Source organism: Seriola aureovittata, chromosome 15, assembly GCF_021018895.1.
Source record: "Seriola aureovittata isolate HTS-2021-v1 ecotype China chromosome 15, ASM2101889v1, whole genome shotgun sequence".
In the NCBI taxonomy this organism is placed as follows: Eukaryota; Metazoa; Chordata; class Actinopteri; order Carangiformes; family Carangidae; genus Seriola; species Seriola aureovittata.
This window is the reverse complement of record NC_079378.1, coordinates 12,381,580-12,397,159: the sequence shown is the minus strand read 5'-3', so window position 1 is coordinate 12,397,159 and position 15,580 is coordinate 12,381,580. Positions and strand designations below refer to the sequence as shown.

At 39.4% G+C, this 15,580-nt stretch overlaps 1 protein-coding gene across 11 annotated transcripts in view; it reads right to left on the bottom strand.

Moving 5' to 3' along the window:
- The window catches only part of tcf7 (transcription factor 7), a 73,147-nt gene that overhangs the window by 55,828 nt on the left and 1,739 nt on the right, over positions 1 to 15,580 (bottom strand). For 10 of the 11 annotated variants that reach the window (XM_056397985.1, XM_056397986.1, XM_056397988.1 and 7 more), the window contains exon 3: positions 14,787 to 14,893. In XM_056397985.1, the coding sequence (XP_056253960.1) occupies positions 14,787 to 14,893 (107 nt within the window). Of the gene's footprint in view, positions 1 to 14,786; positions 14,894 to 15,092; positions 15,245 to 15,580 lie in introns of those variants that run through there. The other variant, XM_056397990.1, reaches the window with a different exon arrangement.

Here is a 15,580-nt window from a genome sequence, read left to right as displayed (position 1 = left end):
AAAGAGACCGATTTAAAGATTTCCTTTTACCGAGGTTCCTTTCGTCCGAGGTTCCCGCTCACACCTTCTCTTAGTGTCAGTCATTTTTTAAAAACATACAGCCATATTTTAGCTTTCGTAATACTTTGCAGACTTCAAAACGAAATGTTCAGGTAACCTTAAAATTCATTGCTGTGCCTTACAAAATACATGTTCGCATTGAGTTGCACTGGATTGGTTACCAGGACATATGTCCCGCCCACGAGTGGCTCTGATGGGACAGACCCCGAAGCAAACCAAACTTCTGACCAAAACCGTGAAATATGTGGTTCCTGAGTGTGAAAAATGATGTGGACACTGCACATTTGAACAAGTTGACTTTCACAGTTTTCCAAATAATGCCGAACAGCGCAGGTTACAGCTCATAGAAATCCAACATCCAGAATACAATAGCAACCCACAAGAGGAGGTTAAGTCCATGGAAACTGTCTTTCCATGGAGTAAAGTTACTGGAAACACCAGCAGCCATGGTGAGCACTTCCTCAGCAGTGCAGACACAGGTAAGAAAACAAGTCTTATTTTGTAGAAAGTGTAATTGTCTTCTCGTCAGAGCTCGTCATCATCATATTCACTGCCTGGCATTTTCTTTTGAGAGCAGGTAGACAGGCACGTAGACACTGCTGTTAAACCATAGTGTCTTGTTTTCTATCTCCACGCATATTAGATTCAGGGTATTTGACGTGTGGGCTGGAGTTGTTTGATGGCACTTTTGACTGAGCTGTGCTGAGTAATGGGCAGCAATATAACGAATAATGTAACTATCTATCTATTATTCTGGTGAGTAACTGGAAAAGTTACATCACAAAAGCGTAAAATCTCCAAGTGGGTGGTAGAAGATGTCACTCCACCATCAGCTTGAACTCTACTGGAGGGATGATCCAAAAAGATATTTCCTCATTTGGTGTTTGGAAGATAGCAATGGAGACTGCAAACCAGTCACTCAAAAATCCCCCATAGCTGATGGTCTGGGTTGAGATCTGCTGACTGTGAAGGCCATACCGTAGGATTCAGATCATTTTCATACCCATCAAACCATTCAGTGACCCCCTCGTGCAGTGTATGTTTCCTCTCAACACTTTTAAATAGAAGACATCGTCAGTTAGCGGATGCGTAGAAATGCATCACTAGGTCTAATCTTGAAATTACTGTATGGAAACAGCTGCATTTGTTGTTTCTACACTCACTCCACTAAATCTGGCACCTGTCTGCATAGATAAGATAACTGAATGTCTTGTTAAGAGTTCTTAAGACAAGGCATCATAAGCAATTTGATGGCTAAACCTTAGATGTAGCATGGTGTAAATGTGAACAAGTTAAACAATTACATCTAAAAAGATCAATTAACTTCACCAGGGAAACAATGACAGTAATAATAATACGATTGGTAGGGTCTCCTTGTCAAACAATGCACACTGTGTGTTAAACTGTTTCTGTGTTGTGTGTGTGTCTATGATATATGTTAATGTGTCAAAGTGCATGGAGAGAGAAGGAAGTAAAGCTATATAATACTACTGCTAGTGCGTGTGAGGATGGGGGTGTACATAAGTGTGTTTCTTTGTGTGGTAAATGTGTGTGCGATATTAGTATACAGGTGTTAACTCAGTAGTGTTGGACTTTTGTATGTATATTTATATGTTACTGTGTGTGTGTGTGTACACACACAGTATACATAGAGTGTATGAAGGCAGAGACTGCCTCCTTCCCTTAGCAGATGAGTATCATATGAGGGAGGATTAGACTTCTGCTTCTGTGTGTGCATGTGTGTGCATGTGTGTTTGAGATGACAGCCATGTGTGCTGGGCTGCTTCATGCGGCTGTGGAGGCTCCAGCTGGTCTGGGCAGAGCCACGGGTACGGGGTGGAGAGGGGTGGAGGAGGAGGATGGGGTTTGAGTTTCATTTAGTCGACTATTTTTATGAACACTATTTTAATAAAGTGCATATTAAAATGATGATAAAGGCCGGGCAAGGAGGCTGAGGTTTGGAGGGTGGGACGAGTGGGGTAAAGGAAGATCATTTCAGTATGCTATGAATTAGTAATATCAAGACACTAAATGTGGACACTTATTCACACTGAAAACCACATGATGATTTATCAAATTATCTTGTAGTTTATCCTTGAGTCACAGGTCAGGTAAACTATATGTAACTAACAAGGCTGTCAGATAAGACAGTTAAGAGTCAACCAACAAGATCTATACCAGAGGTACAGTCACTGTAGGGCTGCATGATACGACCTGAGAGCACATTAAACTGAAAGATTAATCTAAACATTGATTAATGTAATGAAGTTATTCAGTATTTTGTGTTGGCATTGTTTTTATATGTTTGTATGGAAGAAAGGAATAGTTTGAGCTTTTGGGAAATAGGCTTATTCACCTTCTGGTAGACAATTAGATGAAAAGATCAATACCACTACAGCATCTATCAGTTAAATATTAAATGTGAGCATTTTCCGGTTTTCAAATAGTCTAAGATTTAAAAAAAAATATATATTTGAGTTTTGGACCGTTGCTCAGACAAAACAAGCAATTTGAACCTGTCAGCTTGGGCTTTGGGGAAACTGTGAAGGGCATCTTTTAAATATTTCATGACATTTTAAGCACGAAACAATGAATCAGTCATTATTTACTGCATAAACAAAACACTCTCATGGCGCCTTTATAAAAAAGAAGTTCTTATTCATAGGGATCACAGGCTCTTTATTCGTATTTGTACAGTTTCTACTGTTGTACTTGAACAGTACTTGCACAGAGGGACTCCCAATTCAAGCAAGAGTAGAATACATTTGAATTCCCAGATTAAAAGCAGCACAAAGAGGACAGAAAGTCAGTTACAGTAGATGAGTAGAAATGTATCACCAAGTCTCATCTTGAAATGTTCTGTTGGTGCACTAATAAATAACAATCAAGACCAAGAAAAGCTGAACAACACACGCTGACATGCACCTAAAATAATCAAAGCACTGTATCTACTATAGTATTATACTACACCCTATTCCAGATCCACAATCAAAATGAGATGTGAAGTGAGTTACCACCCCTCTAGAAACACACACACACACACACACACACACACACACACACACACACACACACACCCACACACACCGAGTCTCTCTCAGTAGGAGAGAGTAAACAGGTTGTAAACTTCCTTACAAGGACAGATGAAAGAGGCCGATCACATGGCAAATTGTCATCTATGATAACATAAGGGCGTCACACTGACTCTGTTTGCAAACAGTAAAAGCCCTGGCACAAAGGCAAACACACCATGTGTGGCTGAGACTGCAAGCTCATATAATGTCAAAATCAACATGAGTGGAGGTAAATGACCCCTTACATTTCATTACAGAAATAATAATTTTTTGGTGGATATTTTAGCGTCTCTGTTGTGTCAAAGGTTTAACTTCTTAACTTTCTTCAATACTGCTTTGAAAGTCATGTGCGTTTGCTGGATGTGCAAGATGCGAGATGTGGCCCGAAGATGAAGCTAAGCTTAAGTTTCCGTGTTGATCTTGAGCAGGGTGTTTTTAGTGATTGGGCTTTGCACAATCATTTCATTCCACCTTTTCATGTCACATTGGTGTAAATGATCTGACATACAGCTCATCAAGGCAAATTCCTGGTTAAGTGAATGCACCTAAGATTTATTCTTGAAAGAATCTAATTTCATTTGGTTTCATTTTTTTTTTGGAAAGTACTGGGTAATTATGTATGTGAGCACATTGCAATATGTGGAGTGTCAACCTCTACTAATCTAGAGAGGTAGTGACTGTTTAACACGCTGATTATTGACAGTAGCAAAAAGGAAATGAAACAAGACTAATTCCCACAGGTCATGTGATTTCTTAAAAAAAACCTCTCATTCTCACAGAAACCCACAGAGTATAATCACCATCATTTGATTTGTCAGAAAACAGCTGCAAACCTGTCAGGAATTTATATTCAATGTGTATATTCTCTTATGAACACTTTGGACAATTCAAGCTGGAAATAAATGCTCTTGAAATGGCAAAACTGGATGCTGCAGGTTTCCAATGACAGTAATACAGATTCCGAATTGGATTAAATAGATATAAACACTGTAGTTTATTTATGCAAAATTAACATACTGTGAGTAATAAAGAAAAGGTAGATGCATGGATTTAGTAAAAGTGGATGCAGACACGTGCTTATCACAGATTTATCAATGCATGGATTAAAACTGTTTGATCTGAATGTCTATTCTTTCATTTGCAGGTAGACAAATTAAAAAAGCCTTTGTGTTATTACAGCTAAATGTTCCCCGAGGCATTTTAATTGTTTATTTGAATACATGCACACACTTAATAATAACAAAAGCCAGTATTTCCACTTCAAATGTCACAAGATACACGCAGGCTAAAAGGCAAAGATTTATTTGTGTACATTGAAACTCCTCACTGACCCGGGACATGGGAGGGAGGAGGGTTTCAACATGTTTGCAGGTTGTGAGAGTGGCCCACTAATCCACAAACTTTGTGACATGGGTCTGTGTTTACAGGTCTAATTAAAGTGACCGGCTAAACAAAGCTGTTTCTGATAACTATGGCTGAGGATATCAGCAATATTGAGGACTCATTGAGCTCATTAATTACATTACAATTGTCTTTTCTAAAGCCTAACCACATTTTTTTAAGCTTCATATATTCGGAAGGAGTTCCAATCCACAACCTGAAGGTCTCAGAGTGATTTACTAGTGCTTTAAATTGTGCAGACTTTGTTGTGGGTTTCATATTTTTATTAAATGATCCGACAACCTTCAAACAAACTAGGTGTGCAGCATGAATGAGTAGGTATGTGTGACTACTTTGATATCCACTGGTGTGGAGGAGAGACAATGCTGTCACTGATTAACTGCAAGCTGAGAACACACATCTGGGAGGCCTGGACAGCTCACTCTGTAAACAACAACACAGGGGAAACTGCATGGTTTCGCTCTATCGGCCAATGACTCACCTTAGTGTATCATCCCGCAACTCACACATGCGCGCGCGCGCGCGCACGCACACACACACACACACACACACACACACACACACACACAGACACACACACACACACGCACACGAACACCTCCTGAAGACCTCCCAGACAAATACTGGGGCCCAAACAATAAGTTCCTCTCTCTCACTTCCTCTTATTAAATTTTAAATAAACAAAGGCTGTCCATCTTAAATGACCACCATAGCTCAAATTAACTGGAAGTGCTGAGAGTTGTAGGATTCCATCGCAGTGAAAAAGAAGCAACAGTTAAACCTGTTACTCTCTCTTTCACTACTCTTCTCACATGGTTTTAAACGATGAGTGGACTTGTGACACACAAAGGTGACTCAGGCGCAACTCTAAACTCGTCATTTGACCTCTCTCCACCCTCCCTCGAAATCCCAGCAAGGAATGATTTGTCTATACACCTTAAAGTATCAAGAGAGAGGCCACAAGAAAGTGAACACATAAAAAAAAAAACTGCTCATCTCCCAATGTGCAGTAAAGTGGCAAATCCTCAAATTTAACAATCTGGAGTCTGAGAATGTGATACATAAATGCCTGTAACCATTAAGTATCTAACTGAATCTCGCCTGAACTGCATGCTCCATACCACCGGGTCAGAGTTAGTCTGATATGTTGCATTACAACAGAGCGGGAGATCACTTTACAGCATGAAAATTGAAGATGGCCACTAAAATGAAGCTGAAACTCTCACTTTTTGTTTCAGTGGCTGATGGCGGCAAAAGTGAAAGGTAGATGGGAAAAAAAACCCATCCTTCAACACGTTTGACCTCTAGCATCGTCTTGGTGACAGGAAGCGGGGGAGGAATTATGGGAAATGTGGTCTTACTTTAGAGAAACATAAGCACTAGCAACCACCACATGAGGTTACCAACCGTCTCCGCTTCTTGTTCTTAGTTATTCCATACCAACTGCAGCAAGGTATCAAAATCAATTTGATGTTCTGCTCAGAGATGGTTTGTGTGAACAAAAACAGTCGACATATCACATTTTGTCTGTGTTGACACGTTTGAATGTATAAAACGAGAAAAACAGTTAAGAATATCAATCAAACAAACCCACACTTCCTTTGCCAACACCTGTCTTTTACTGCTCTACCATTTCCCCCGTCCTACCTTCCCTATGCGGGAGAAAGAAATAAGTGGATGAATAATTACAGGTGTAAACACCTCGGGGCCATCCAAGGGGGTTTTTTCCTCTTCTGATATTCTTTTAACATTTCCGCTCTTGAAATAGTCTTCCGAACAGTTTTTCTTTAGGTGTCTTCACAGCCCGCAACTTCAAAGTCGGCAGGGCGATGAGAAAGCTCTTATGGTCATTTGTATTTTAATCTCCCTCCCCTCCCTTTCCCCTCCCTCTATAATGCTCTCTTTACCTCTCCAGCCCTCCGTCTTTAAACTCTCTCTTTATGGTCTTTTTATCTGTCTAGATCCAAATTTATTTTGATCTTTTGCTTATATTTCTTGTCCCTCTCCGAAGCAGTAGGGGCCCCGATCTCCCTAAGACTGATTGAACATGCCAACCACTCACACACAAGTCCACACACTCACACAGATATTTAGTAATTAAATGTATATCTGCGATCCGAGAGAAAGCACTGGTTTGGGATTTCTCTACGAGAGATATAATGACTTTTCCTTGGTATTTCATGTCTTTCATTGACACATGATGCTGGTTAAACGTAGACATCAGAGGCTTCATTGGCTTTTCGCTCCAGATTAGCACTGAAGCAATTTATCCATTAACCAATTAGTTGATCAAAACAAGTTAATGGGCTAAAATTTTGATAAATTGACAATTTGAATTATCTTCAGTTGCAGCCCTTCTCCTGATCTCATTAGGTCAGGAAACCACTGAACATATACATACATTTTATTTCTCTCTGATTTACTAACTTTTAAGTACTGTCAAGGATGATGTTAGAGCATCAACCGTGTGCAAACCTGTGTTTTTTCATTCTTCTGCAAGGCATTTTCAAGGTTCAAATGCTTATTATTTGATGTGAATGAGGAAAGAAGAACAAGGATTTTTGCATGTTTGCCAAAGAGCAACAATGGAGATTTGCTGCCCTATTGTCAACCTCATTTCACTCAATAATCTGAGACTATAAACAATCATAATCTCGCACTTACATACATCACCACAATGGCCAGTTAAGACTCTGCCAGTTCCACCGTCCCATAGCTCTCAACACACTAGAAACTCCAACACTGGTAGCTTTTTTACACATGTCTTTTACTTGGACAATATGTATGTGAAGTAACACAGATGTTACTTTAAACTTGTCTTGATGTGTATATATACATATATGTTGTTTTTTTTTGTTTTTTTTTAAAAACAGTACTTAAAACAACATTTGGAGATGCAAGGTTTCCATCCGACCCCAGCTTTTGCTGCCTTATCGTGAAAGCTGCTTTTCTTTTAGGCCTCTTAAATCCAAGCGGCAGGGTCCTTATCGTAGCCAGTCAGAGGCAGGGAGGCCCCAGTGCTGCTCATCCCAGCCCCTGGGTCTGTGTGAAGGGGGGATTAGGGAGGCCTCAGCCTGTGTTGCTGCCATTGTTTACCAAGGGACTAGGGGCTGGCTGAATAACCCCCCTGTCAACACCACAGTACAATGGGAAACAAGGAAGTGGCAAGATCCTAGAGACTTGCACACACACATACCCTTCCCTTGATCTTGGAGGATCGACCTGGTATTATTTGAAAGATACAAGGAGGCGGAAAAGGGGATGGGGAGGGGAGCTTGTTAGCAACAGCAACTGATTTCTGAATGGAGGCAAGGAAGAGGCGGAGGCATATGAAAAAGTTTATGTGCTACAAACACGAGTCTTTAACTTCCACCAACATAATAAAAAATGAAAATGCAAACAAGCCATCAGTTGAAGTGGGAAAACACAGTAAAACTGCCATTTCCTTGTATGTTGTTAGATTTGGAAATTCTAACAACACTGGTTTGGTTTGCTTAAAAACCATGAAGGGACACTTTGACAGCTGAGATAGTTGAGATTTTCGAAGCTTAGCAATTAGAGTCTTGGCAATGACGACGTTTTACCCCTACCTTTCCCAAACATGTAAACTGTCTCTTAGCAGCCTTCCTGTCAATTTTCAATATTAGTCTGTGAAATGAGATGTCAAATGAGCAGGAATTTCCCCCAAATGATACAACAATGCTGCCCTTTCTACACAGCGCTGCTATATGCTGACTTGTAAATTCCGGTGACTAAGTTTACATGTTGTCAAAAAGCATTGTAAACAAACATTTTACTGTTTTCCCAAATTAACAGTAAGCCTTTTACAGTCAATGTCCAGGTACAGTGAGCGGGAAAGTGTTGTAGAGCAGTGTATTGTCTTCTGAGCTTGTTGACGTCTTCTCATGACCACATCACAGGGAGTTTCACAGCCTCTCTGACAATGAATAAAACTGCATGCAGCAGAATATCAGTCATTTAACAGCCTCTCAATTTTCAGACAATAACCTGCCAAAAAGGTCTCCACAGGGAGCTTCATCATTCCTTGTTACATTAAGATGTTTAATTGTGTGTTTTTTTTTTTAAGGTTTTCAGATGGAAAAATCCACTTTGATTTAAACAAGTTAACGCTACTCTAAAATGCAAACTTCAATCCAAAATGGATTTTTCAAACTGAACGAAAGGAGACAGTAGACACAACAAACTCATATGGGTATACATTACTAATAACCACAAATCTTTGACCAAACACCCACCAATCTCTGACAAGAATCAGGCAACATGACTTCTTCTAATACTTTGCTCCTGCTCTTACTTTGATCTCACACAGAGGAGTCATTCCGTTTTCTGCCATCATTTGTTTTATCAGCGCTCAAGTCCACTGCAGCAAAGCAGGAATAACAATAACTAGAATTAACATTAATCAAACTTTTATTGTGAAGCAGCTGCAGGAAGTGGAGCTTGAGTTATGGAAGTGAAAGGATAACTATTGTTCATTGTTCAGTTAATAGTGCTCCGTAGCAAGAGGTTCTGAAATATTAGACTGCAGGTGAACTGTTGCATGAAGTTTGGTCTATTAATAACCAAAACCATTTGTTTCTCCTCCATCCCTATAAATAACTAATACTAATACACTAATATCAGAACTTTTAGGGGAAACACTAATCTGTTAGACTGTTATCTGTTTATGAGCAAAGACCTTTATTTAAAAAGGTATGGTCATAAGGTTAATAGCAAGCTGAAATGAATGCAAACAGACCACAACATAGAAACACTGTCATTCACTCTCACACTGTTCTTCTTCTCTCCTTCCCAAGCCCTTCTGTCTATTCATTCTCTGTCCACTTTCTATGAAAACTCTTTCACAAACCATAATCAGCAGCTACTAACACGATGATGATAATGTAACACATCAGCAACACTGCAGCACTCCCTGAGCTGGTAAAGATTCAGCAAGTTGCTTAAAAACATTTCAGCAGGGTGGTTGCTTTCTGACAGCCAGGTCCTTCAGGTTGAGTGTGATGTTCCTATGCCTATTATGCTTCCCTGAAACTCAAGATTAATGCGGATTCTGGAGCTTTGTAAGAGTAAAAAAAATGAAGAAAGAAAGCTGAACTGGAGGAAATCGATGCTTAGATCCAACTAGGATGATGAAAACAGCACAGATGAAAAAAAAAAAAAATAAATAAATAAAAAAAAAAGAGGTGGATACGTGCAAACAGCAAAGGGAGTTGGGAGAAAGATAGGTGGATGCTGAAGAGAGAAAAACACTCTGTTATTTTTATTGACAATCTCCCCTCTGCTGGGGTTTGACTCCTTGAGACGACAAAGACTGATGATCCCTTCAAAAACACTGTCTTCTGGTAATCCACAGCATTATACGCACAGCCAGTGAAGGTCTGACACACATGCAGCATCCACACAGTCTGGCTAAACACACACACACAAAACATTAGCACACAAAACACACCATGAACCCTGGATACAAACACAAGCTTAAGGCAACAAACTTGAGGAGAAAACATGCAGATGAAGGCACACACACACACACACACACACACACACACACACACACACACACACACACACACACACACACACACACACACACACACACACACACACACACACACACACACACACACACACACACACAAAGCATGCCAAAACCTTAGATACATACAAATTACTTAGTGTAATGAACTTAAACAGCAACCACGCGCACACACAAACACAATATGCACTGCCTTACACACTCCGGATAAAGCTTTATCCAAAGACAACAAGTTGAGGGAGTTTAGTCTTATCTCTGAATCCCACAAATCTCCTTCTTTGGCCACTTCCTCTGAGAGGACGGCTGATATCTCCATTAATATAACAACAGTGAAATGCCCCATGAAATGCTGTAATACGAGTATTATCGCTGAATGGGAGAAGGAGCCTTTCCAGTGTACAGCCGCTTTGTAAAAATGACTTCTCAACAGAGAAGTGCGAGAACATGCGATGTTAACAAAACCACCAGAAAAAAAAGGGGTGTAATTTATCCATCCTTTTGTCCACTTCAGAAAATCTTTTTCAGTTGAACATGGAAAATACCATGTTAATCTTTTTAGAACAACAGCAGCTCTTGGGGTTTCTTGTTTTTTGTTTTGTTTTGTTTTTTTTGCTGCTGTTCTATGTTCTATGAAATGCAATCTGACCCCTGATGGTCGTGGTTGTGCATCTTCAGACAGATTCAAACCTCCTTTGAGGGAGGCCAGTATTCAAATGTCATAAATAACCACACATAAAAAAAATACTCTTATGATGGAAGATAAACCCACATGGTTTACCCAAGGAAGGGGGAAAGAAACACACACAGGCAAATATTACAATTAATATCTGCCTTACAGTCATTCAGCTGATGCTCTCACAATGAGTTCAACAGTTTGCAGCAGTTTATGGGAACATGCAAAGGTTTTGAGAAACTGTTGTTTGTCAACTTAGCTGGTAAATTCTGAGAATATTCATTCTTCCACAGATGTATGTAAGATTACCATCACTGCCTCTCAACAAACTGGATGCAAAAACAGCAGATAATAACACAATAAGAGAATTAATCACACATTATTTTCAGGAATAATTGTTTAGCATACTTAAAACATCAGATAATCGACCCTAACAATTTCCCAGAGCCAAAGGAAATATCTTCAAATGTCATAGTTTGTCTGAGTAATGCTCTAAAACCAAAAGAGCTTCACATTTGATCAGCTGAAACTAGAGAATGTTAGAAATCACCTTAACAAATGATCCACTATCTCAGTGGTTGCCGATTAATTTACACTTGATCGATTAAGCGATTTACTGACTGATTATGAATAGATTGGCCAAATTGAATCAATATTTAATTTAATTTAAGTTAAATGCATCAACTTTTGGGACAACTCATCAACTCATTGATGAGATATCAACATGGGGCACAGGAGCAAAGACAGAGACAGCCAGAGACGGATGATTTAGTGTCTACATTCTTATCACTGGAAAGGCCCTATAAAATAATCAAAGCGGAAACAATTAGTCAATAAATCAACTGGACAAAAATTATCAACAATTCTTATAACTATGCTTCCATCTCCTTGAATGTGAGTATTTGCTGCTTTTTACATAATGTTTACATTAAATATTCATATATACATTTAGAAACTAAATGATTACTCAAAAAATATAATAGAAGGGTTTCTTCCTAGAAATGCCAACACTGTGATAAGAAACTACTTGCAAATTGTGAAACTTTCAAAGTCACTATGCCAAGACTGAAGGACAGCAGCCAGACACGAGATGTAACATGCGTCGCCGTGTCCCATATTAACATCACAACACTAGAAAAACACCAAACCGCCCTTTTTTTTTCTGTCAGACTCCCAGACCTATAGTTTCTGATCCATCTCTTCCATCCATAATCACCCCCCCCCCCCCCCCCAAAACTTCTTAACCACTATTCTCGGGCCTTTCAAGTGGCAGGTAGACGGGGCCTGATACGTCGCTACCGCTTCACAACCAGCGGGCTAATTACAAGGGAAGCAGCAACAAGTGAGCATTGTGTGGAGTCTCGAAGACACACAGGGAAAGAAAGTGCTCTTTATCTTGCCACCACTAACCCCCCCACCCCACCCCCATCCCACCCTCAACAAACACAATCTCTGAGAGGCTTTGCGGTTGGCACTCCAGGGTTGGAGAAGAGAAGAGAAGAGAAGAGAAGAGAAGAGAAGAGAAGAGAAGAGAAGAGAAGAGAAGAGAAGATTGTGAGAGAGAGATAAAAGAGGTGGAGACACATTGATGAACGACAAATACCATCACACTTGCTCACCGTGTTTGTCTAACGTGATGCCGGATGTACTGTGTTATGCAACGACAAGTATAAAGATGTTTAAGGAAATACGAGTACACTCGCTCGTACTAGTAGTTCATTCAATTATCTCAGTGTAGGTTTATGAGTGACAGACTTAAGGACGACGCTAACGTAAATGTTGTCTGTGTGTGTATCGTTCATGCTTTTAGGAATAAAAATAGGGCCCGAACAAGTAGTGCTAGCTTTCTGTCAGATTTTCTTTCCAATAGAAAATAAAAACATCTTTAAAAGACAATTTTTTTCCAAAAAATCAAAGCTTCTGGTTTAAAGTTAAACTAGACGAAGAACATATATATTATTCAAGTGTAAAAGTATTTTATAGTCCAATCGAGAATCGACATAGAGAGGGTTCCCTCTGTTTACTTGAAAGCTCTATTTCATATCATTGTATTTTACTTTATACTGTCAAACCTCTGGTGGAGAAATGGATTCACAGAAAAAGACAAGAGCTTAAAAAAATTTTTTTTTTTTAAATTCCGTGGAGCTTGAGCTATTTTTAGGGGAATGATTTTATTTGGGAGAGTGTAACAACAATCAGCTTCTTTTTTTTGACCCTTCAACGACCCATTCAAAACATCCAGGGACTAACAGCTGGGTCAGACATTGAGGAAGACAGTGGTGCAAACATGGCTCAGAAACTTCAAGGTGTCATTAGAAAAAATGTAGTAACTAATTAAAAAAAAAAAATAAAATCACATTTTCTGGCCATAAAGCCGATTCCTCATTCACTATGCCTCGTATTAGACCAGCCTACAGTAAATGTGATCTCACAAACAGGTGTCTCTGCTGTTTAGCAACGTCTTGTCGACTAGAGCAGGGGGTTAATTCAGGCAACAGGATTACACAGCACGTGAAAAATGAATTAGGCACAACCGCTCATGTTTGGTGCAATTAGTCAGCCTATCCATGGATATTGGTTCTTATGGGTGACTTGAAGGGATTTTATGATTAATTTTTTAGGGCTGTCTGGCTGGATGAGTGATACTGCATACTTGAAATCCTTCCACGAGTCTTTCTGATGTTTCTTTTAGCGGTTTAACACATAGAACAGCTATTAAGGCTGCAACAAACCTCTTGTCATTCACCCGGGTACAAACAGATGGAACACGTCATGTGAAACGGTTCATGATGACGACATCAATCATATTCCAACTTCAGCAAAGGCGTAAACAAAAACAAGCTCTTTTTCTGCTTTTCCCTCGTGAGGCTGCGGCACTTTGATTTCATTTCGCTGTGTTTTTAAGACCGCTTCATTTTATAAGGCAGTTAGAGGGGAAACAGCACAGTTCAAAGCCAAATTAGAACATATGTAAAGTTTGCGACTGATTTGCAGTGAGACTGTGATCTCACACTGACGGAGCCTCTTTGGAAACTAAATTAACCTTCACTGTGTTAACCTACCGGCAGGTTGATTTACTGTACAGATATATAAATTGATTGTTTCTGCTTTGCGGTGTGAAGAGGTGAGGGAGGTGTTTCTTGGGCTAAATTGACAGAGGTATATCAATTGCAAAAAAAAAAAAAAAAAAAGCTTAACTATTATCAATATTTAAAAATTCATATAGTACCTGTTTGCAGACAGATAACTGAGATTAATCTACTACTATTTCAAAACACTCTTATCTGTCAAATCTTAATTAGCAACAAAAGAATCATTAGACTGTTTATATAAAACGGTACAAATGGTATTTTTGTGAGAAGTTAAGTCTCAGAGAAACCCTAGTTGAGACCACAGTACGCCAATTGCATCTAATAAGGAAGATCTTGCTGATTTTTCAGCTGATGTGAGTTTAGAAATTTGCAACATCATATGAACAAAAACATTATGAGGAAAAAGCAGAAATACCCTGAGGAAATGTTCATGCCTTTATCTAGACAGACCAGAAAAAAATCACAGCCACTTTATCGCCCGTCATGTCCACACCATCTCTCTTACTACTGAATTCTGATATTTGCTTCAGGCAAAAATAAAAAACTACTACTATACGGACACTCTGGCTCAAATATTTTCATCCCTGAATGTATGTGCCTTTCTTATTTCCTCAGCAGTGGTGAGCTACTATGGAAAGAGCATCACCGCCAACACTGAATATTATTAAAAAAGTTCATCAAATGAAGCTTGTTTCCTTCTTGAAGCACAAAAAAAACCATGTGTTCGGTGTTTGATACCAGAGAATACAAATAGTAGCTGAAGTGCACAAACTTGCACTGCAGTCTAAAGTAGGACATCCACAAGAGCAGATAAGGACCACAGACTGCCCACAGCTACTAACACAAGAAACCATTTGGAGATAAAACAGTGACCAGTGCACTGCAGCCAGCAAAAAATCAAAAATCAAAAAATCAAACAGAAGTCGACTTACAGATGGAGAAACTGAGCTGTTGGGGTGATAGGGGTCGGGCAGCATCAGGAATGGATACCCAGGATACGCCGGTGTCTTGTACATGCCTCCATCTTGCTGCTTCGACACTGAGGTCAGACACGAAAAAGAGAAAAACAAGAGTTACAAACTCAAAAACTTCAATATTTTTTTAATGGGACTATCTAAATTTCCAGTTTGTACAAGTTTTCCTTTATTTTCGAATGTCTCTGAGGGGGCAGGTATCGGTTAACTAGGGAGTAAGAGAAACATGTAAAGATTTAAAATAAAATAAAATCTGATACTTACTCCTACAATGTTGTAAAAAAGATTTAGCTGTGTGTCTCAGAACAAAAAGAAAAACTTGACATCCAAAATAAGCGTGCATACAAAGTAGGTCAACTATTTACAAGTGTTCTAGTTACTACATGTTATATCCTTGTATGAGCACAGACTACAATACTTGAGACAAAAGCGTTACAAGCGTCACCTAGCCTGAGAGGCGTGAACTCCTGTTGCCTATGTGTTAATTTATCTCTCACCACCACCCATATTAAGCATCAGAGGCCTCTCTGTGGGTCAGCTATAACCAGATTACACCTGGTCTGTATGAGATACAGAGAGAAACACTGAACTTTTTTTTTTTTTTTTTATTGTTCCAGTCTGATCACCTGTCACTGCTGAGCTTTTCAGAAGGTGCCAAAAACGTGGCCAGAAACAGTGTTACAGAGAATGAAATAATGCAATCACCATCATTCAGGGTGGTGCAAAATGTTTTTCTGTGGGTTTCACTTTTT